The following is a 22,478-nucleotide window of genomic DNA, read 5'->3' on the forward strand; positions in this document are numbered from 1 at the left end:
CAGGATACTAATAGAATACTGAAACCTGTATGCCAATTTCATCATTGTGGACAATGTTCCAGCATCTATGGCCTGGATGCTGATGCCCTCATTGTGGGCAAATGCCCAGCCGCACAAATGAGGAACGGTGGAATGAATGCTGATCCCCTCATTAATGACAATGCCCCAGCCTTATATACATGGATCTATGACCTCAATATTCATCCCCTAATTATGGACCAGTGCCCAGCCCCACAAATAAGGATCCAAGGCATAAATGCTGATACCTTTTATTGAGGACATAATCTCCCAGCCTCAGAAACAAAATCTATGGCCTGGATGCTGATCCCCGCATTATGGGCAAATAGCCTCAAAAATGAAACTCTATGGAGTGAATGTTAAGCCTCTCTTTGAGGACAATGCCTCAGCCTCATACACAATCTATGGTCTCAGTGTTGCCTCCCTAAAAATAAAAGGATCTATGACTTGAATGTAAATCCCTTTATTGTGGACAAATGCTTAGCCTCACAAATGAGCATCTATAGCATGAAGGCCAATCCACTTATTGTGGATAATGCCTCATGAATGAGGATCTATGGCCCCAATGCTGATCCCCTTATTGTAAAGAAATCCCCAGCCTCACAAAAAAGGATCTGTGGTATGATTGCAGATCCTCTGATTGTAGACAATGTTTCAGTCTCTATAAAGGAACTATGGCCTGAATGCCAATGCCCTCATTGTGGACATTGTCCTAGCCTCACAGATGAGGATCTACAGCCCCAATGTTTATCACCTCAATGTGGACAATGTTCCAGCATGACTAAAACGGTCTATGGTCTGCAAGCAGATAGTCTCATTGTAGACGGTGCCTCAGCCTCACAAATAAGGTTCTACTGTATGTCTTCATCCTAGCCTCACAAACAAGGATCTGTGATGAGAATGCCGATTCACTCTGCTGGCCCCTACTGACATTCTACTAAATAAAGGTTTTCTCATTACTGTCTCTGTCCACATCAAAGGCAAATTATGTCACTTTGTTTGAGCTGGTAGTTGGTTTATAGCTTAAATTATTTAATAATTTTAATTGAGAAATTAATTATAAAATTTGACAATTTATTAGTCAGTGAGCATGCCATAATTGTGCCGATTGGATTTGTAACACATACAATAAAACCATTTGGCTTACCATTTCTGGAAAACTTCATTGAGGAGTGTTCTGTATGTAGATGTTTAGCTGAACTAGTTGTCGTGATATGTTCTGAAATTTAGCATTCTACATCAATGTCTCAGAATTCTAGGAATGGACCTCTTCAAGCTAGCTGAGCCAAAACGTCCCCTGAAGCCAAGGAGAAAAGAGAGGAAGAAGGTGACTGCTCAGAATCTTTCTGATGGGGCTATCAAGGTATTAGTGAATGTCATCCGTGCTTATGACGTTCCAGTAAGGAAACCAACATCCAGGTAAGGATAATGTGGATAATGGTTATATTTTGTTCATCACATAACTGTGGGACACATGCTATGCTGAGCATACCAAACTGCAGTGTGCTCTCATGACATACATTGGATGAAGGTGAGATCCAGGTGAAGGATTAGAAGTTCATCTTTAATATGGAAACACGGAGAACACAGATGACATCTTAGAATGAGAGCGGGGTGTTCAAACATAGGCAAGTTTGGCATGTAAAAGATAAAGTAGCATCTTGGTGAACTGAGATTTCATGCGAGTATGGTCTAGTGTAATGTTTTCCACATTTTGCTCAGTTGTGTACAGCTGTAGCATAGTGTTTTTCTATATTTCACAGCATTGTACCTATATGTACAGAAGCATTCACATTACCGAACTGATGATGGTTACAGTCTGAAGTCAGTTTTTCAGCTACACCTGTATAACAGGGGAGAAAGCTAAATTATCTGTCTATATATTTTTTTTCGTTCTGTGTGAGAAAACCTGAACACATTTAAGGAAATCCAGGAAAATGTAGTGAAACAAAGCAAATGAAGATAATGGTCGTTATGTACTAAAAATGCATGGTGCAAAACCTGGTGCAGCTCTACAGTCAGCTTCCAAACTTAATTGAACAAACTGACGTTAGAAGCTGATTGGCTACAATGCACAGCTGCACCAGATTCTGAGTGCATCCGTTTTATTAAGTCTCCCCTCATATCTTGGTGCAAATTGAACCAAAGGCTGCAACACTGCAAGAACCTTGTGCTAATCATTTAGTACACGTTATCACATTAGCAGCCAGTACTGTTTGACCATGTGCACTGTCAGTGTCACAATACAGTTTTGTCAGGGACTCTTCTACAAACGTTCACATTTTGCCATCTCCCTGTGTGTTACTGGTTTCCTACTCCTTCATTCCCATCCTAAAGTTGCCAATGAAGCAGCCAGCATAAGGCTAGAGGCCAGTTTAAGTCTAGAACATTCCCCAAAATGGTGACAAAAGCTTTAGAAGCCCCATCTGCCTCATGGGTTAAAATGGTATGCTGTATTTACTATCAGTAGCTGACAAAAAAAAATGCAAGCATCTTCGTTCTTAAGGTGTTATGTAGTAATCTACAGCAAGCACCAGCTAATTAAGGGCTCTTTCACACGGGCATTCCATATGCCCGTTTTTTCATCTGTCCGTTCACAGATGAAAAATGGACACCCATATATTTCTATGGACTAGCGGACGTAAACAGATGATCATCCATTTACATCCGTTGATGTCCGCATCCGTTAAACCCTGTTCTTCCATACAACAAAAAAAAAAAACGGAACGGATGTAAACAGACATACAGTCCATTTTTGCATTGGTAAAGGATGTAAAAAACAGATGTCAACTGATGAAAAATTGATGTGAACTGATCTGTTTTTTTTTTTTATTCCATAAAAGTTTATTTAGAAGTGACAACATGTTACAGGAAAATATAAAGAAATGCACACGCAGCATCAATCAGGTCATAGACACAGCTTAAACCAAAATACAGGAAGAAACAACATGGTAGAGTGCGACACTATGGATAACATAAGCATGGCAAATTACGGCAGAGATATGCCTGTAGTACTCAAGATTCAAAAATGTACAATATAGAAGGTGATAACAGCTTACTTCCACCAAGTGAATATTGGCGTACTGGCCTAAGCATGGAGGAAATGAACCTTCAGAGCCTAAACCAAAAGCAGTACACTATCATGAGGCTAAGTGAGCATTGTAGTATAAGAGAAGACGTCGTGAGTACCATTGACTATCCTAGAGGAGAAAAGCTAACCATATACCAAGTAATCCTGGATAAAATGAAGATTAAGCCTGATCGAAGACTAAGAGGTTGTCGAGAAAGAAAAGAAAAAAGGGGAATAGAAAGAAAGAAAAGGATAAGAAAAGGAAAAGAATGGGAGTCATAGTAGAGAGAGAGAAGAGAAAGAGGGGGAGAGAAAAAAAAAAAAAAAAAAAAAAAAAAGGGGGTGGGGGGGGTAGAGTAAGGGGAGAGGGAGAAGGGGGAATAAGAGGCAAAAAAAAAAAAAAAAAAAAAAAAAAAAAAAAAGGGGGGGAAGCAAGGGAAGCGAAGGGTCCGGGCTGCGACGTTCGTGTCAGCATTGTTATTGGAGATCATAAATGAGAGTGTCAAGAATTTAGACACTCACCAAAGCTAAGCAGGCAAATATAAAGTACCGGAAAAGAGGTCATAACCACACAGATTATGAGAGAACCAAGGGCAGAACCAGAGGTAGGGCTGAGCTCAATCAGGTATCCCGACCCATGAGAGATCCGAATTCAGGGGTAGTTACAAAGTGGGTCCAGCAGGCCCAAACATGTGAGTATTTAGTTGGCAGATCAAGTGCAGTCGCAATCAGTTCCTCCATTTCCGCCACTTTGCCTACTCGATTGAGCCAATCGCGTATAGTTGGGGGGTGAGTGGAGCCCCATAGCACAGGAAGACAGAGTCTGGCTGCGTTGATCATATGCATCGCTAGGGACTTGAAATATTGACTCCTAGGAATGGGGGTATGATGAAGCAATAGCTGAGCAGCAGAGAAAACTATGGGCAGAGTGGTCACTGAAGTCACCAACCGGTGGACCTCCTGCCAGAATGGTTGAATAAGTGGACAGGACCACCAAATATGCAAGAAAGAGCCATCAGGTGTCCCACATCTCCAACACACGTCAGGGACAGAAGAGTTAAACCGATGAATTCTGGAGGGAGTACGATACCATCTAGTGGCTAATTTGAAGCCATTTTCCTGCGTCGAAACATTACTCGAGCAGGAGTGGGAGTACATAAAAATGCGGTCCCAATCCGACTCTGATAAATCCGTCTTTAGGTCTCTGTTCCACGCACGGCAAGAGGGGAAAGAAGTGCAAGTCCTGCTGTCCCCTAGGAGAGGATAAATCTCAGAGATCAAATGCTTCCGCGGTTCGGATTGAGAGCATAAGGATTCAAATGGAGTAACAGGGCGAGTCCAATTATGGCGGGATTTATGGAAAAGCAGGAAGTGTCTAATCTGAAGAAAGGCCCAGAGAGGGAATTCGCGGATATTCAAGCTAACCTTCAGCTCCTGTAATGTTTTCACCTTGCCGGAGTGAAGAAAATGTTTTACTAAAATCTGAGCGTATGGCCAGTAATTTGATAAAAAATCCTTGTGCAACCCTGGGGGAAAATCTGGATTCAGGCGGATCGACGTCAAGGGACTAGGAGAGTCCGAAACGGAAGACGTTTTACAGGCCTTACGGAAAACTTCTAACGTGGGACCTATCAAAGGATGGGAGAGGAGAACTTGAGGTGTGTGTTTCGGCAATAGCCAAGGGATCGATGGTAGGGGAGTGGGCGAAAAAGCCTTCTCCAAAAGGACCCAGTCTTTGGAAGCAGAATGAATGTGCCAATCGACTATGCGGGAAAGATGACACGCCCAGTAATAGCGGTGCAGGTCAGGGAGCCCAATGCCCCCGCTGAGTTTGGGACGAGTCAGCTGAGAGAACGAGACCCGCGGACGCTTGTGATTCCATAAAAATAAGGAACATAGTTTCTTGCAAGAAGCAAAGAATGTCAATGGAAGTTGAATTGGCAAAGTTTGGAAGAGATAAAGGAGACGCGGAAGTATATTCATTTTAATAATGGCAGCCCTACCAAACCAAGAGAAGCAGGGGCGATGCCACTTGTTTAGGTCTTCCTGAATGACTTTGAAAACCGGTAAGAAATTTTTGGCATAAAGGTCGTCCAGATTGCGAGTAAGTTGTACACCAAGATATGGAAGGGCATCCTTCACCCACTGAAATGGAAAATGAGACTCACAGAAGGAGACGAGATCAGTGGGAAGGGTTATGTTGAGGGCGTATGACTTTGAAAAATTAATTTTCAAGTTTGACAAAAAGCGGAAAAAAGCAAAGTCTTTCAGCAAACTCGGTAGGGTGGTGCGAGGGTCAGCCAAAAAAAGGAGGATATCATCCGCATAAGCAGCAAGTTTGTATTCTTTGTCTGCTATCCTGATCCCCTTAATATCTGGGTTAGCGCGAATTTGTCTCAGAAGAGGTTCAAGGGAAATGACGAACAGAAGCGGGGATAGGGGGCAACCCTGACGAGTGCCATTTCCCAGGCGGAAAGGGTTCGATAAGTGTCCATTGACCCAAACTTGAGCTGTAGGGCCCGAGTATAGGGTCATAATAAAGTTTATCATTTTCTCGCCCAGGCCCAAAGCCATCAGTGATCCCTGCAAATAATCCCAAGCAATCCTGTCAAAGGCCTTCTCAGCATCCAATGAAAGGAAGAAGGCCGGAGAGTTAGATTTGCAAAGCCAGTGTTGGAGATTAAGGGCCTTGATAGTGTTGTCCCTAGCTTCTCTACCAGGGATAAATCCCACCTGATCCAAGTCAATGAGGGAAGGGAGCAAAGGGAGAAGTCGGTTAGCAAGCATCTTTGCAAACAACTTAATATCCACATTTAGCAGGGAGATGGGTCTGTAATTAGATACCTGGGAGGTATCTTTACCGCTTTTGGGGATGACGGAAATGTGTGCTTCCAACAGCCTATGGTGTGGCCTAGGGGACTGAGAAAGAGTATTGAAAGCGGAAAGAAATGGAGTACTCAGAATGTCCAGAAAGGATTTATAATAAGCTGCAGAGAAGCCGTCAGGACCCGGACTTTTGCCCGTTTTCAACTGCCGTACCGCGCACTGCAATTCGCTTAAGGTCAAATCTTGGTCCAGCGATAGAACCGTCTCCTCAGAGAGAGCGTTTGGACCATGAAGACGAAGAAATTTAGAGATGAGGGACGCTCTAGGCCTGTCAATGTGCATCGGGGGACGTTCTGGTGGAAGATTATAAAGGGACTTATAAAAATGTTCGAACTGAGAGGCAATATCAGGATTGGACGTGGCCATCACACCGTCAGGGCCTCTTATTTTATGTATAGTCATATGGGATCGTTTTTCCCGAAGAGCCCGAGCAAGAAACCTCCCACTTTTATTGGCAAACTCATAATAAAGCTTTTGGGAGAGGATGAATCTTTTCTTGACCACTTTGCCCAGCTCAGTAAGAAGTCGCAAGCGAGCACTTGTGAGTTCCGAAAGAGTCGACGCAGCCAGAGTCTGTTTATGTGCCCTCTCCAGAGAGCGTATCCTATCTGTAAGTAGCTTCAAACGTTGCTGTCTGTCTTTCTTACGTCTCGTTGCTGCCGCTATAAGGCAACCCCGGATAACACATTTATGAGCTTCCCATTGCGTAAGGGGGGAGGTATCCGAAGAGCCATTCAAAGAGAAATATTCACACAGATGAGAGCGAATATCTTGTTCAATAGCACAGTCTGCAAGAAGCGAGGCGTCTAAGCGCCACAGCTTCGAGCGAGCAAGTTTCTCCGGGAGCCGCAAGGTTACGGTTATGGGGTGGTGATCGGAGAGAACCATCGGCTCTATAGATGCAGCATGTAGAAATGGGAGGTCCGACTGTGACAGAAAAAGGTAATCAATCCTAGAATACTTATTGTGCGGCGGAGAAAAGAATGTGTAATCCTTAACAGTGGGGTGGAGTGTGCGCCAGGAGTCATGTAATTGCAAGTGTTGCAACTGCAAATGTATCTGCCTGAAATCTACAATGTATCTACAAACGAGCAGGGAGAAGAGAAAAAAAAAAAAAAAAAAAAAGGGGGGGTGGGAGTAGGAGAAAAGGGAGAGAAGTAAGGGGGTAGAGAGCAAGAAAAAAGAGAAGGAATAAGAGAACTCCCAAGAGAGAGAGAAGAAGAGAAAAAAAAAAAAAAGAGAGAGAAGAAAAGGGGTGAAAGTACTACACGGCTCGGGGAGAAGACCAGCTAGTCCACGTATGAAAGGAAGAGTACAGAAAGAGGGAGGAAAGTTAGAAGAAGAAAGAGATCAGAGCCAAAAAAGAAAAAAAGGGAAGGAAAACGAGAGAAAAGAAAAAGTAGAGGAGAGGAAACTAATAATAGTAGCCTAATGTAGGAGGTCAGTGAAAGCTCACAGAGCTCACTGTGTGGGGAACGAAGTAAGCGTTGAGCCAAGAGTGAAGCAACCGCCGGCCGGTCGCCTCGCAAAGTGCATAATCAAAAAGACAAAACTAAAGGAGGGTGAGTGTTGAAAAAGGGGGGCCTCAAGCAAGGCATGTAATACTGTGTACAGTAAAGGCCAAGCCAAAAGGGAGAAGACCTTGGACAACCCCAAGAGGTGATAAGCCAGGAGGCGTATGCGGGTGCCCGCGGCGGGCACGCTGGCAAAAAGGGGCAACAGTGACGGGATAATAGGTCACAGATATTCCATTATACGGATTGAGAAAAATCGAGGGGCTAACCAAGCCTGCATGAGGACAGGGCAAATTATATCCGTATAAGAACAGAACCTACAGGCAGGACATGTAAAACAGTAGATCTGTGAGAGGCCGTAAGGAGTAATACAGGCTTATCAATTAAAGAAGCAATAATACAACATAACATATGAACAAATGCCATACAGGAAAAACAAATTTCAATACAAAAACTGAGGTCAGGAGAGAACCCTAGAAAACAGTATACCCCAGCTTCAGGCATCCGTACTACTCAGGATCCCTAGACTCAGTGCCAGAACTGTTACCCCGTGGAGACGAGCTCATCTAATTATAGCAAAATATGGAACGGATTCTACCAAAACCCCTGTGACACCCACGAGAATGAGCAGCACCTCTCCCATAACCAATGCTGAAAGGAGGGGGGGGCACACCCCAGGACTGGGGGGAAGCATAGAGCCCCAAGACAGCCGTAAGCGCTTACATAAAAGCAGGTCACAGGGGAGTACACCAACCTGCTCCGTGAGGCCTCAAACAAAGTGCGCAGAGGTGATGGTCATTCACGCGGCATCGTTCAGAATATAACAGGGCTCCCATCAATCCCCTGGCAGCAGCATTGTGAGGTAGATCCCTCTCCCCCCCGTCCCACCCCCCTCCCCCTAAATAACAACTGCCCCTCATCAAAATCCCGTATCTAGTGCAGAACTCAAAAAGGATATCAAAAGTAACCACGGGTATCATATAGAGCACGTGTCCGAAGCAGGAGCAGAGGCAACTCCCTCCGGTCAAATAGACCCCAAAAGGCTGCAAAAATCCTTCAGATGAAGCCGGGTCGCGGCCTGGGCTTGTAGTGCAGTACAAACTGAAAGGAACCGGCCTTCCCGAGAGCTTTCACCAAACCGGAACAAGAGGAGCTTAAGACAGGAAGTGAACCGGGCACCCGGAAGGAGATAGAGACCCCTGCCGTAGGAGCAAGACCACTCTTCTTCAGTAGGCAATATACTGCGGGGAGGTAACTCCATGATGCGATAGGCGCAGAGATCCAGAGCAAGAGCAGTATGCTTGTTAGAGCAAGGAGAATCCGCAAACCAATGGGGTGTATACCGGGTGTCGATCTTGAACAAGTCTCCTGACCTGTACGCTAATAAATATCACCCCAAAACCTGGGGAGGTGGCATATCAACATGGATGACTAAAGCCTGCGAGAGCGACTGTAACGAGGCAACAGTAACCGTTGGGGCAAACCAGTAGAGCCCTACTCAAAGCAAAAGTAGCTGGCCAATCACAAATCAACAGGAAAACTGGAAAAACGGAGGCTGAAAGCCTGCTGGTGTAGCGGATCATTGGTTCTCGTGCCGAGGCTTCCTGTGCGCCGGGGAGGCCGTGGGACTGGAAGTGTCCATAGAGGCCCCTGCAGGGAATCGTGGAGGTGTCGAAGGGACCATCCGGCGCCGTCGCTGAGCAGGGTTAGGCCCGCCCGTTGCACCATCTTCAGCTCTCAGATCTGGGGCACGTGGCAACCTCATAGACCCGTTCCAATCGGGTAAGGCAATCGGAGGAATATCCAAAGCAGAGCAAAAAGATGGCAGTTCTTCAGGAACACGTAGGTTGAAATTACGGCCATTCACTTGAGCAGAAAGGCAGAACGGAAACCGCCATCTATAGGGGATGTTGCGCGTGCGGAGAGTATCCAATAGGGGGCGCAGCGCCCGCCTTTGTTGCAGGGTCAGATTGGAGAGGTCCTGATATAGCTGTATCTCCGCCCCCTCATAAGCAAGATGTCTTCTCCCCCTGGCGCATTTGAGGATATCCTCTTTAAGCGGGTAACTTTCAAGACAGCAAATTACGTCCCTGGGAGGGTCTGTGTTTTCCCCCCTAGGACGGGTCGCCCGGTGTACACGTTCAATGGCAATCATGGTTGAAGGTGGGCGACCTAGGAGGTCATTAAAGATAGCTATTACCGCTTTAGGGACATCACAAGGTTCCACTGATTCAAGAAGGCCCCGGACCCTAATGTTGCGTCTGCGTCCACGATTGTCTAAGTCCTCAATGTGTCTATAAAAATCTCGAATGGTCGACACGTGCAGCGCTGATTGTTGTTGTAGATCAGAAATTGCCGCCTGATTCTGCCTGGTATCCAGCTCCACCCTTGTGCCCATAGAGCGGAGGTCATCCCTTAATTCAGAGAGGGCAGAGGTTAATGTGGTGGTTAAAGTGGTCTTTATGTCAGCTGCCACAGCTTGGAGGTCCCTTAATGATAGGGAATGTGTAGCATGTGAGGAATCCAGCTGTGGCACTGTGTCCAGCACAGCATATTCGGCTGTGCTTGCAGAGCCTGTGTCAGAGACTGCAGAGGGAGGGGGAGAGGGGGAGGACGCTGCAGAGGGAGAGGGCTGCGGCCCGTCTTTCAGCTGGGAGCGGAAGAGCTCCTTTATATGCCTCCCCTGAGCGTTCTGACCCCGCGGGGACCGCGATCTGGCCCCAGAGGGTGCCCTGTCGGTCTTCCCCATAGCAGAGGGGAGATGTCTCACCCGTCAGTGCAGAGCGGCAGCAAGGTAGGAACCGGCCGGCGGGAGCTCCGTGATTACGCGGCCATCTTCACTCGCGGCTCGGCCACGCCCCCCTCGCGGCTCGGCCACGCCCCCCCTGATCTGTTTTTTTTCTTGAAAAAATGTGATTGAACTGAAAAAAAAAAAAAAAACGGACCGCCCGTGTGAAAGCACCCTTAGGAGGAGTAACTCCGTAGACACGAATTGTTACACTTGAAGAATACTAGAATTGTTGTTTTATGTCAAACTGCTGTTGAATGCTTTCATAGCTGTACTGCGGATGGGCAGTTGTTTCAGCTCAGAGCTGCCTCTTGCTATGCTATTTGTGATCGGGGTTCCAATTTTTGGAATATAATAGTGAGATCCTTACTTCTGTTTACCTGTATATAGGCCATGGCTCTTTTAGTGTGGAGGATATGCTGATTTACAGCAACACAGAAACAAGACAGAACCATGATAACCTTGCTTGCCATACTTTTATTTGAATTTATTTATGTAATTTCTTTTTCCTGTAGTCTAATCTGAATTTGTATAGCATTTCCCTGGAGATTTATTGCCTGGAGTTGAGCAGGAAATTATTTCTTGCTGTTTTCCTTTACCTGGATGTTCTCCAAAGCAGGAACGTCCATGAATTTTCTTTCTGTTAGTAATTCTTTTTGTTTGTTACATATATTCGTGGCAGCTCTGGAGCATTCGCCATGGGGCTGGTAGTGGGATTTTTTTTTTTCCTTGAGCATTTTAGGTTTGATATTATATTGTCCTGATGTGTTAATTATACACATCCCACATAGAATTCTGCCCAAATCTTTTGTGTTTTACTGTGATCACAGCCAGCAATAAAAACCTGACAGAGTTTCTAGTTTATGTAAGATGTATCATTCCAGAGTGGACTCCTTTCCTTTCACTGAACAATCTTCTCATTTTAATACTATTTTCTAGCAAACCAGCACAGCCATCCAGATCTACAAGGTCATTTAATGAGATGTTCACAACCACAGCTTCCCCACAAGGGCAGGCCCCATCTCCAGAGTGGTCAGTTAATCAGGTACAAACCTTTGTCGTAAATTTGATGTAAATGTTGTTTTTGTAAAATACTGTATATGCGGGAGGTTAAATAAGGCTTGGCTCCTGAAAATTCTAGTTGCCTCACTATGGGTTGATTTAGTAAATTTGGAGCATGCAAAATCTGGTGCAGCACTGCATAGAAATGAATCGGCTTCCAGTTTTTTTTTTTGTTTTTTTTTTGTCCTAGCTTAATTGAACAAGTTGAACTTAGAAGCTGAGTTGCTACCATGCACAGCTACATATTTGATTTTACTTATTCATATAGATTTAGACAAGAATTATGTAATTCTGGTGTAATCTAACTTTATCTTTGGGAACATGTTACTTGTTCCACCAGTTTTTAGGGTTGAACATGTAACATGTTCCCAAAGCTGCAGCCACTGCCCTATTCCCCCACCCCACCGACATCCTCCTGATGTAATTGGTTGTCAGGATGCCGGCGGCTAGAAGGTTGTATTGGTAAACAGTGAAAACCTGTGGCTTTGTGTAACTTAAAGGCAGGCTTGTTCCACCCCCTGGCTTGTATACAAGTTTTGGACATTTTGCCAAGGCACCCCTGAAGAAACCCCAAGGCACCCCCTGGGCACCCTGGTTGAGAAAGGCTGTTCTAAGCTCATCTGTGGCCCTCTGGATGCTTTTCTGGCTCAGTACTCAGCTATCACTTACTTGAAAGAGACCCTGGAAGAATAATCCACCATTGATACTTGCCTTCCCTGCACTTCCCCGCTGCACCGTTCCTTTGTGGGAGTCCAAACCCTATGCAAATGAGATGGTATAGAACCGTAAACCGGGTTAATGACTTCCCTCATGTTACAGTTTTTTTGGGCCTGGCTATTGGCTGCCCAAGCCTGAGTGCTGCATCCTGGTAGGATGGGAAGGAGGTCACATTCTATCCCATACCCAAACCCACAAGGTATTTATCGAGGGCTCCTATGGAACAAGGGAGCACAGGGAGCAGGGCATAATCGGCTATTTTTTTCATTTAAGCAAATTTAGGTAAGCATCATTACCAATATTTCAAGAAACTGTTTAGAGCTGTGTGGGAGGATATATATATTTCAAGCATACCTTTGATATCCTAATATTAGGGCTATTTACCACATCTTTCTCAGATGTAAGGGACATTTTATTACAAAGTTTTTTGTTTGGTAGTTTTTTTTGTTTTATTGAAAGTACGATTATCGATGTTTATAAATATTTTTAAGAGGTATACAGAATTTATCAAGACAAGCCTTGGCTGCATGAGAAGCACAGGATCTAGCAGAGGTGTTGTGTCCTTCTGTTTGCTGCCAACTGCTAAGACAAGATGGGGGTGGAGACAAAGGGGGGGTACCTCAGCTGCAGCAGAGGTGCAAGGGCCACATGCAATGGTCTGGTGGGCCAGATTCTGCCTTGTGTTTGGCTCATGTGAGGTATATAATATTAATAACATCATGTTTGGGAAATTGGTTGTGATGATTTTGTTTTGTGGAACAACCTGAAGTTGAACCTTAAATAGGCTACAGGTAGAAATAATTCATCCTGTGATATTTCAGGTCCTAGTCCGGCCATTTGTAGAAGTTTCATTTCAGCGTACTGTATGTCAGACCTCAACAGCCGATGGACCAAATCCAAACTGGAATGAAGAATTGGAACTGCCATTTAGGTAAACAAAGCTCTAGAGATAATGAATGCCAATGTCAGTGTAATAGTATGTCATGCTCTTATGTAAAAGATAAAGAATTTATAAGGCTCTGTAACCGGAATGGCAAACAGAATATTTGCTATCATAATGTACCACTTCACGCGTCATAATGAAGTAGCAAAGAAAGGCAGAATTAGGTCACTTTATAGTAGTCAGTCATTAATTCTTGTTTTTTTTTTTTGTTAGGCTTTTTCCAGCCATAATTCACCAAAAGCATTTTTTTTTTGGTGTATTTTTTAGAAATACAGTTTATCACTGACTTTATAAAAATATCTCCATGTATCTTACTAGAGTTCTTCAAAATATGTGCTATCTGGTTTACTATAAGAAGCAAATAGTTACTTAAAAAATATGTTGCCGTGTAAATAATTGTTGTCTCAGTGGAGTAATGTCTGGTTACTAGGTTCACACGTAGCTGAAATGAGAACCTAAACTGAACTTTCTTTCAAGACACTTTTGCTGGTTGCTGCTTAATGGGAAGTTTCCGGTACTATATGGTAATATCTAATATAATTATAAAACTCATATAGATCACCAGTAAAATGTCTGAGCTCTGTTTTCCTGGAGTAGAACTATGGCTTATCTGTTCCTGCTATTGGTTTCCTGGTTGATAGATATGATATGCCACTGATAGGACTCCACAGTATAACTATACAGGATGTTACATCACTTCTCTTATCATTCCTTCCATGGGGAACTGAGGAGGGCACAGTAAATCTCTGGGGGTATTCCCTGCTCATCAGAGAGTGGGTAAAAGAAAATCTGTAGATGCTTTATTGCTATGGGCCATATCTCTCCTCCAGGTACTGGCTCCTCCATTTTAGCCTAGTGTCTTCAAGAGGTAGACCCTCTGGTCCACACCACTTTCCTTTTTTATTCAAGAACAAAAGAGGAAACTTTTTATGTGAGAAAAATGGAGTGTGCCTTTGCTGTCCTCTCCTTCCAAAATTCCTAATTTCCTAGTTGTTTCTGGCTTTAGTACTTTGAGTCACTGATCCAGAACAGGTTTGCAGACTTCACAACATTATACATTTTATATTTTTTTCTTTCAGTACATTGTCATCTCACTTATGCGAACAAAGGTAATATCACGCTCGGGACAAGCATAGATCTATACTCAGACAAAAAAGTTTAAAAAAAAAAAAGAAAAGGGTTATTAATTTTATTACATTTACAAATATGGTATTAATGTCATCTGTGCTAAATTACAGTATAGTCACAGTAACACATTTATCCCCTTATACACGCAGACATTTGGTCATCCATATGGCTTCCATTAAATGTGGCTTATTAGAGCAACATTGGCTTAAATATAAAAATTCCTTTCGGATTCCTTCAAATTCAATTTTAGGCTCATTAGGGTTTTTATTAGATCTTAAAGTGCAAAGTAACAACAGAGGTTGTGATTTATTGCAACATACAATTTGACCAACTGGAAAATAGGTCATAGATGGACAAAAATCAAAGTTGTTATTATTAAGATTAAGGTTTAACTCGGATGAACTGTTTAGATCTGCCCAGTTAGACTGGTGAGATTCTGGGGGAAAGGGAGAAGGAAAGGAAAAATAAGGGGGGGAAGGGTAGGAATAGGAAAAAAAGAGGATTGGTAAAAGGAGCTGTGGGCAGGCCCATGTCTGCTATTTGGTACCCCTGATTAAAACACTTTTTCTACTTGAAACAGAGTATTTTTGCATTATGTCAAAGACTCTGCTTTCTCATACAACATAGTTTACATGATTCTGGATTTGGTTTCAGCTATAGAAAGAGTGGAGGTTTTTCATGCTTTACCAGTTGTCTGCTTAGTGACAGTAAGGATCATAAGTTTGAATTTTTGAATTATATCTTGAGGAGGTCATGAGGTCTGACGCAGAGCACCTTACGTTCAGTTTTAATAGTGTTGGACTAGAAGAAGTAATTCATGTTTTCATAGGGCCCTCAGTTTTTACAATCTTAGTCCCTGTTATACATGTAAGGGAGGATTCAGTCCACTGACAGTTGTACACAGTAGCAAGACAGATCTCTTTGAAGGGTCTAGATTTACCATTTACTGGGGCTAGATCAGGGGCGGACTGACAACTCATGGGGCCCCGGGGCAATAGGGGATCATGGGGCCCCTGTGTCCTTGCCCAAACTCAAAAAAGCCTATGAAAAGGGTACCAGGGGCATCTCATGGGGCCCCCTACTGACCCCGGGCCCTCGGGCAGTGCCCGAGTTTCCAAATGGTCAGTCCGCCCCTGAGCTAGATTTAGTATTTTACTGGGGCTAATACCACACCTTGTAGGAAGGACACACCCTGTTCTTTTTAATGCAATAAATGTGTATTGATTCATGTTTGCCGTAGGAGATTTGCTTCCCCATACCTTGTGATGTTACATATCACCTCAACACATCTTTCTCCACAGTTACCATTTCTTCTTTTACTTGCTGCTGTGTGGCGAGGTCCTGGAACATTTCCTGGCATCATTGGACATTAACATCACCACATTTGGTATTAGGGGGAGGAATAGTGCACCATTGTTGGTATCATTGGCAGGAATAGTGCCTCATTATTGGTGTCAGTGGGAGAAATGGAGCCCCCTTGTTGGTGTTAGGTGGTAGAATAGTGTCTCATGTCATTGAGAGCAATAGGGCCCCCAGGTGCTGGATAATGGCAAGCAAAGGACCATAGCCAGCCCCAGGATCGCCTTTTGGAGACCACTGTTCTAGTCCATGCAAGACAAAACAGGAATGTAAATAGCAGATATCCTATCTTCTGTAGCTTCAGTGTAGCATCCTTAAAGTGGTCCTAAACTCAAGTGAAAATTTGCTATGTTATAGGCAACATTTAGTTCAGTATGCTGAAAAACCAGCTTTTGTCTGGAATTCTTCCTGGAAAATAGGTGTGTGTCTGTGTGTGTGTCTAGGCACTGCTATACATACAGCATCACAGCTGTATAAAGTGCGAATCTAAGGCACTGCTACCTGTGACTACTCGCCTAAGGAAATCTGGAGTGAGATTTTGTGATCTCAGTACTGCACTGTTCTCCTTGACTTGAGCAGCAGAGCCCTACCTCTACCAAGATGGTCACGTCCACATAGAGAAACAGTACAGAACAAGGTGTGATAAGCCATTAATAGGAAAAGATCAGGTGCAGGGAGACCACAGGCAATACTGATGACTAGTTCTATAACACACATTTCACAGCTACTAACAAAGCTGACATTCCACTAGCCTGCATGGTAAAATGCTGCATTTTACTATACAGGTTTGTTTGAACCCAGTCTCAGTTCTTAGTTTCCAGCTCTCTCTTGTCTCTGTTTGGCTGATGAAGACCACATGCCTCTAATCATACCAGATCATCTTAAAAAAGTATTTAGAGGTTGTTGTGTTTTTTTTCCCTCTCTTGTTTGCTAGAGCCACTTCTTTGACAGTTTTATATGATCATAATTTGGCTTCTTCTCTTCTCTAGAGCTCCTAATGGTGATTACAGCACAACTAGTTTACAGGCAGTCAAAGATGATGTTTTCATCAATGTGTTTGATGAAGTCTGCTTTGATATTTTAGAGGTAAGTTGTAAATTTATCACATCTGTTGTTTGTTGCACCATTTCTTATGGTGGTGTATATAACAATTTCTTACTTAAAATGTTTTTTCTATTAATGGCTAAATAAAATCTGTAACATCCTTCAGGATGACCGAGAGAGGGGAAGCGGCGTTCATACACGAGTTGAGAGACACTGGCTTGGATCTATCCGAATTCCATTTACTACAATTTATTTCCAATCCAAAGTAAGTGTGGGTCTTGGAGAAACTACAGATCTGCAAGTGATCTGAAAGGGAAAAGGAATAAAGTATGATGGGTTGAGATTTCATGACCGAGATAGAAAGCCATCACCAAAGCCTAAAGAGGGTTTTTTAAAAGCTATACCTAATTTTAAATGCTGCTGGTACACAACAGAAAGTGTCAACACATCAAGCTACCCATTACTTTTCTTGCACTAAATTCAACCAGGTGCCATAGCACAAGGAGCTGTCCACATTCTATGCAATACACACCACATGAAAAAAAGGACCGCACTCCAATGATGTCACTAAAGCTCTGCAGCTTTATTGATAGCACATACTGCATCCTTCCACCCGAAGTCCACCCCACTATCTCCTTTCACTCGTCTAGGCTTAGTCGTAGAGAATCACAAACTGAAACGCGATAGAGGGTCAGACATAGAGTGGAAGGATACATTGTCTGCTGTCTGTCAATAAAGCTGTCAAGCTTTAGTGACATCATTGGAATGCAGCCTTTTTTGGACGTAAATCTAAGTGCTGTTCGTAAAGGGTCAGTCCAGCCAAAATAGGCATTCAGTGTTTACTGCCATCTGGGACAGCATGGTAAGGTCTCCGCTCCTGAGTTCCCAAATCTACACATCTGCCACAGCAGTCACAAAGGGGTCCCACCTTTCCTTGAATTTGTACCTAGTTTTTTTTTATGCTATGGAGACGGGAACAAAAGCCAAAACCACAAGTTGGTGGGAGGGGTCAGCACAATCAAGTAGTATAGCAGAAAGGAAGTGATATAGGAAAACAAGCTGATGATTAGTCCGCTATGGTAAGTAAATACCTGTTTTTCTGATGCTAAAGGTAAAAATCTGTTCCTGATCAACTGCTACAATGCAGAAATTATGACAAATTATATTTAGGCAAAACTCAAATTAAATATAAAAAATATATGATTAAGGAGATATGATTAAACTGTGTAAGACCTCTTGCACATGGGTGGCTGAGCCCGTTCATCATACATACTGGCATCTTTCACCTGCCTGGAAAGCTCAGGTGCAGCATCCAGCCTCCCATAGACATGACTGGTATTGCGCTGCTGTACTGAGGTATACTTCAGTGCTATTGTAAACACGCGTATAGCATGCAGACATAGGCAAAGAATAGTACTATAGCGCCATGTCTATGGAAGGTTGTACATTGCACCTAGGCTGCCCGAGCTGGAAGAGATGCCAGCCTAATGCTGAATTGGCTCAGCCACCTGTGTGCAAGAGTCCTAAGTGTATTAACTCTGCTCAGCGGTTCCATACATAGAAGATGAGAAAAATAAATAATAATATAAAAAAAAGCTCTGTGCTTGGTGTAACAAAGTGAATAAAAAACAAATGGTATATGAGAAAGCTACACACAGAATAGTGTTAGAATACCAAACACTCAGTGACAGTAATACAAATAAGCTGTGCTAAATCTTTAACAATTACAAAAATTGTGTGACCTGATATGTGATGGTATATTATATATAATGTGACTTTCCATGAATAAATGTATAATCAAAAACAACAAATCTAGTCCATATAATGTGTGAAAAATCAGTGGTGAAACTTCTCAAGCTGAACCATGTGAAATATAATAATATACAGTAAGTCCCACTTGTGTATACTTGTCAGTGAAGGAAGATAGGTGCGGTCTCGACTTAATTAGGAACAGGGTATAAAAGGGACAACATGGTAATTCTTTTTTGGAGAAAAAGGGTGGCTTACATTATACTTTATCTGTTTGGTAACTGCTAATTTACAGATTGATGGAACATTCCGGATTGACACTCCCCCGGTACTTCTAGGATACAGCAAACAGCGCAACTTGGGAAATGATGGAGGCTATGAATCAGTCCGAAGCCTGAGCCAAGGCTCCTTCCTAACCCTCTTTATTACCATTGAGCCTCAGCTTGTGCCTGGAGAACCCATCAGGGAAAAGGTAGTTATACACAGGGTTGATTGTGTTGTATGTGGTGTTCCTGCATTTTTGATGTTCAGTAAACTAAACTGGACATTGAATAGACCATTTATACAAAGTGATATAATGTGATAAAATGCCTTTCATCCTGAGAGTTTGCATTGCCAGCTTTTGCTCCATACCTTTCCCCCCACTTCATTCATTTGACTGATTCTTGAGCCCTGTGCACTTAACAAAGCTCATCACAATTATCTTACGGGTTCTTTGACACATCTTGCTGTGCCTCAGTTTGACAGCAGAGAAGATGAGAAGCTACTGCAAGCTGCGGAGAAATTCCAGAGTGAGGCAGCTTTAAAATTCCCAAACCGGCAGTGCCTGACCACTGTCACAGACATTAACGGAAGTACAGTTTTCATCACTCGATACTTCAAGGCCTTACAACCTCCACAGGAACTTCTAGATGCCAACCCCAACAATGTACAAGCAACATCAGTAAGTATACATTTCTGAAGGGAAGACTGTCAGTATAACCTTCATCTGTGTTAAAGTGTATGTAAACCCAAACGGTGAACTTCTTTTATTTTGGTCTGGTAAAACAACTGTGTACAGCATTTTATTATATGTTAGAGTAGTGCAAAAAAAATCTGTTGAACATACCAATAATCAAGTGAGCAGATGAGATCTCATGCACTCTGCACTCTCTGCTGCACAAAATCTTCTGCACTCTTTACGTCTGAAGGAAAAAAGATTTACCCTCCAACTATGGAAAGGCTAGTTCTCACCAGCTCAGTAGATGCACAAAATATAACTGGATACTAATATTTATACGTAACGGCACCAGGGGTAGTTGATCCAGGAAATATCCAATTGCCTCCTAGGGATTCAAGAAGAAATTGTTTTTTTCCCGCTAAAGCAAATAGAACCATGCTTTATTGGGGGGGGGGGGGGGTTTGCCTTACCCTGCATCAACTGTGGTACAGGAATGTGTATATGAAGGTTTTCTATTTGTGTGGTTTTTATTTCTATTGGTTGGACTAGGTAAACATGTCTTTTTTTTTTTTTTTTTTTTTTTTTTTCAACCAGACTATGTAATTCTCTCAATAGTGTTATTAGCCCTGCCCATTTTACCCCTTTAAACTACAGAACACCTTGCCCCCTATATTATGGAAAAGAGGTAATAGCGAAGTCTTTTTTTTTTTTTTTTTTTTTTTTTTTTAGTCCTAGCTCACTTCCTGTCCTAGGGTGACAACCCTGCCCTCTTAAGCCAGCCATACAGAGATCAAAATTCAGCCGGTTCAGCAGGGACCAGACAAATTTTGATCCTTACTTGGGCACTCTGGTTGTACACAAGTCAATTTATTGATCGACTTATGTACAACCAGCCTGTCGGGTTTTTCCTGAATGATTAGTGCCTCAAGCTGAAAACACTGATCAGGCTGCCCACCAGCAGAACACAATAGCATTTGTGTGGTGGAAAGAAAACTGCATAATCTATGGCCTGCATTAGTCTTTGACCTATGCAAATAAGGAATTCTCACTTTCCTGATAATGCAGTCTTGTTTATGGACAATGACCCAGAAAGTATGGAAATGGTAGTGTAAGGGACCGCCCGGCGGTACTACTAGCACTCCACTGAATAGGCGTCCCCAGCGCACGGAGTCTAAGTCCCAGGGTGCTTGTTCACCAGGGCCCCTGATGGTGGGGATGGACTTGGAGCTCCCTGAGACCAGGTCGTGACTACCGGGTGCGTCCGTCAGTGGTAGTAGTATGCGCAAGGGGCTCCCACGGGGAAGAGTCTGATGTGAGGAGGTCAGAAGACCCCACTGCACGGGATGGATGGATGGATGAGCAGGGTCAGATGGGCCGGGTCGGTAACAGAGAGGGCGGCAAGGTACAAGGCAGCGGGCATAGAATGGTCGGGTCACACGCCAGGTCAGCAACAGCAGGTCAAATCCAATAGGGGCCATTCAGGAGAGAGGTCAGGCAAAGCAAGGGTCAGAACAGGCGAAAACAGCAAGGTCAGGTTCAATCCGGGTCAATAACTTACAGGGTACAGGTTCACAGGATTCAGAATGCAGGAAAGACCAGAAGGCACTGAATGACAGCTCAGGGTCGTTTAAATATCCCGCCCTGCGCTGCCATTGGTGCCCAGCGGGCGGCCGCGGCTTCTACTGCGCATGCGCGAACTCGAACGCCGCGGCCGGCCCGGAACCAGTGCTCGAGTCCCTGCGCCGGGCGGCATACTGCGCCTGCGCCGGGACCAACGCGGCGGGGATCGAGGGGATCCCTGACATTGCCCCCCCCCTACGGGCAACCTCCGGATGCCCATCCGATCTCTCCACCACGGGTGATCGCGAAAGAACCTCCGGACAAGTCTGGGTGCATGGACATTATGGGCTGGTTCCCAAGAATTGTCCTCAGGACCATAGCCCTTCCATTTGATAAGGAATTGGGTCTGGCCTCCCCTCCTTCGACACTTCAGGATTGTTTCAACCTCAAATTCTTCTTCTCCTTCGACCGTTACCGCTTCCGGGGGTCTAGATTCCCGGTCAGGGAAGGCATCTGGGACCACAGGCTTCAGAAGGGACACATGAAAGACCGGGTGGATCTTGAGCGTGTCAGGGAGGGCGAGTTCATAGGCTACTTCGTTAACCATCCGTTTAATGCAGAAGGGGCCTATAAATTTGGGTCCCAATTTCTTCGATGGGCAAAGCATCTTTAGATTGGACGTCGCCAGCCAAACCTTCTCCCCAGGCCGCAATACCAGATCTCCTCTCCGTTTCCTGTTGAATGCTTTCCTGTAGTCTTCCTGGGCCCGACTGATGGCCACTTGAAGCTTCTCATTGTTCGCAGCGAAGAACGTTACCACATCTTGTGTTGCTGGTACTGGGCATTCCGACACCAAATCCGGGAGGAAGACTGGGTGAAAGCCATAGTTGGCGAAGAACGGGGACTGCCCTGTTGCTGAGTGGCGGGCGTTGTTATACGCAAATTCCGCTAAAGGAAGAAGTGGCAGCCAGTCATCTTGAGTAAATGAGGTATAGCATCTCAAATATTGCTCTAAGGTCTGATTGGTCCTTTCGGTTTGACCGTTAGTTTGAGGGTGGAACGCAGAAGAGAGAGATAATTTGATGTCCAGGGCTTTGCACAGTGCTCTCCAGAATCTGGACGTGAACTGGACCCCTCGGTCCGAGACAATGTCTTCGGGGACCCCATGCAACCTGACTACCTCACGAATGAAGACTCGCGCGGTCTCGGCCGCCGAGGGGGTCTTCTTCAACGGGATGAAGTGGGCCATCTTGGACAAGCGGTCCACGACTACCAGGATTGCCGTGTGGTCTCGGGATGGCGGAAGCTCGACTATAAAGTCTAGTGAGATCTTTTGCCAAGGCCGTTCAGGAATAGGTAAGGGTCGCAGCAGACCCCAAACCTTGTTTCTTGAGGGCTTGTTCTTCTGGCAGGTGACACAGGACCTGACATAGCCCTTACAATCTTTAGCCATGTCTGGCCACCAGAATGAGCGTCGGAGAAGTTCCAGGGTCTTTTCTGGGCCAAAGTGCCCCGCCATTGGGTGGTCGTGGCAATGCCCCAAGACCAGGGTTCGAGCTTCTTCCGGCACCACAATTCGATCTTCCCTCCATAGGAGTCCCCCCTTGTTCTGGAGTGGCCCTCCGCCTGGGGTAGAGAAGTTTGTGGATGCCTCCATTAGCCTGGAACGAAGGTCCGACTGAAGGACCAAGAAGTTACCC

General features: G+C 44.3%; 1 protein-coding gene across 1 annotated transcript in view; it reads left to right on the top strand.

Moving 5' to 3' along the window:
• CC2D2A (coiled-coil and C2 domain containing 2A) overlaps positions 1–22,478 on the top strand; it is a 153,288-nt gene that overhangs the window by 102,786 nt on the left and 28,024 nt on the right. The window contains exons 23-29 of the mRNA XM_089677430.1: positions 1,270–1,437; positions 11,216–11,321; positions 12,877–12,986; positions 16,475–16,571; positions 16,696–16,794; positions 18,574–18,750; positions 19,018–19,221. Of these exons, the coding sequence (XP_089533556.1) occupies positions 1,270–1,437; positions 11,216–11,321; positions 12,877–12,986; positions 16,475–16,571; positions 16,696–16,794; positions 18,574–18,750; positions 19,018–19,221 (961 nt within the window). The remainder of the gene's footprint in view (positions 1–1,269; positions 1,438–11,215; positions 11,322–12,876; positions 12,987–16,474; positions 16,572–16,695; positions 16,795–18,573; positions 18,751–19,017; positions 19,222–22,478) is intronic.

This window comes from Staurois parvus, unplaced genomic scaffold (assembly GCF_062004578.1).
Source record: "Staurois parvus isolate SC_StPar_1 unplaced genomic scaffold, SC_StPar_1.0 ptg000186l, whole genome shotgun sequence".
NCBI lineage: Eukaryota > Metazoa > Chordata > Amphibia > Anura > Ranidae > Staurois > Staurois parvus.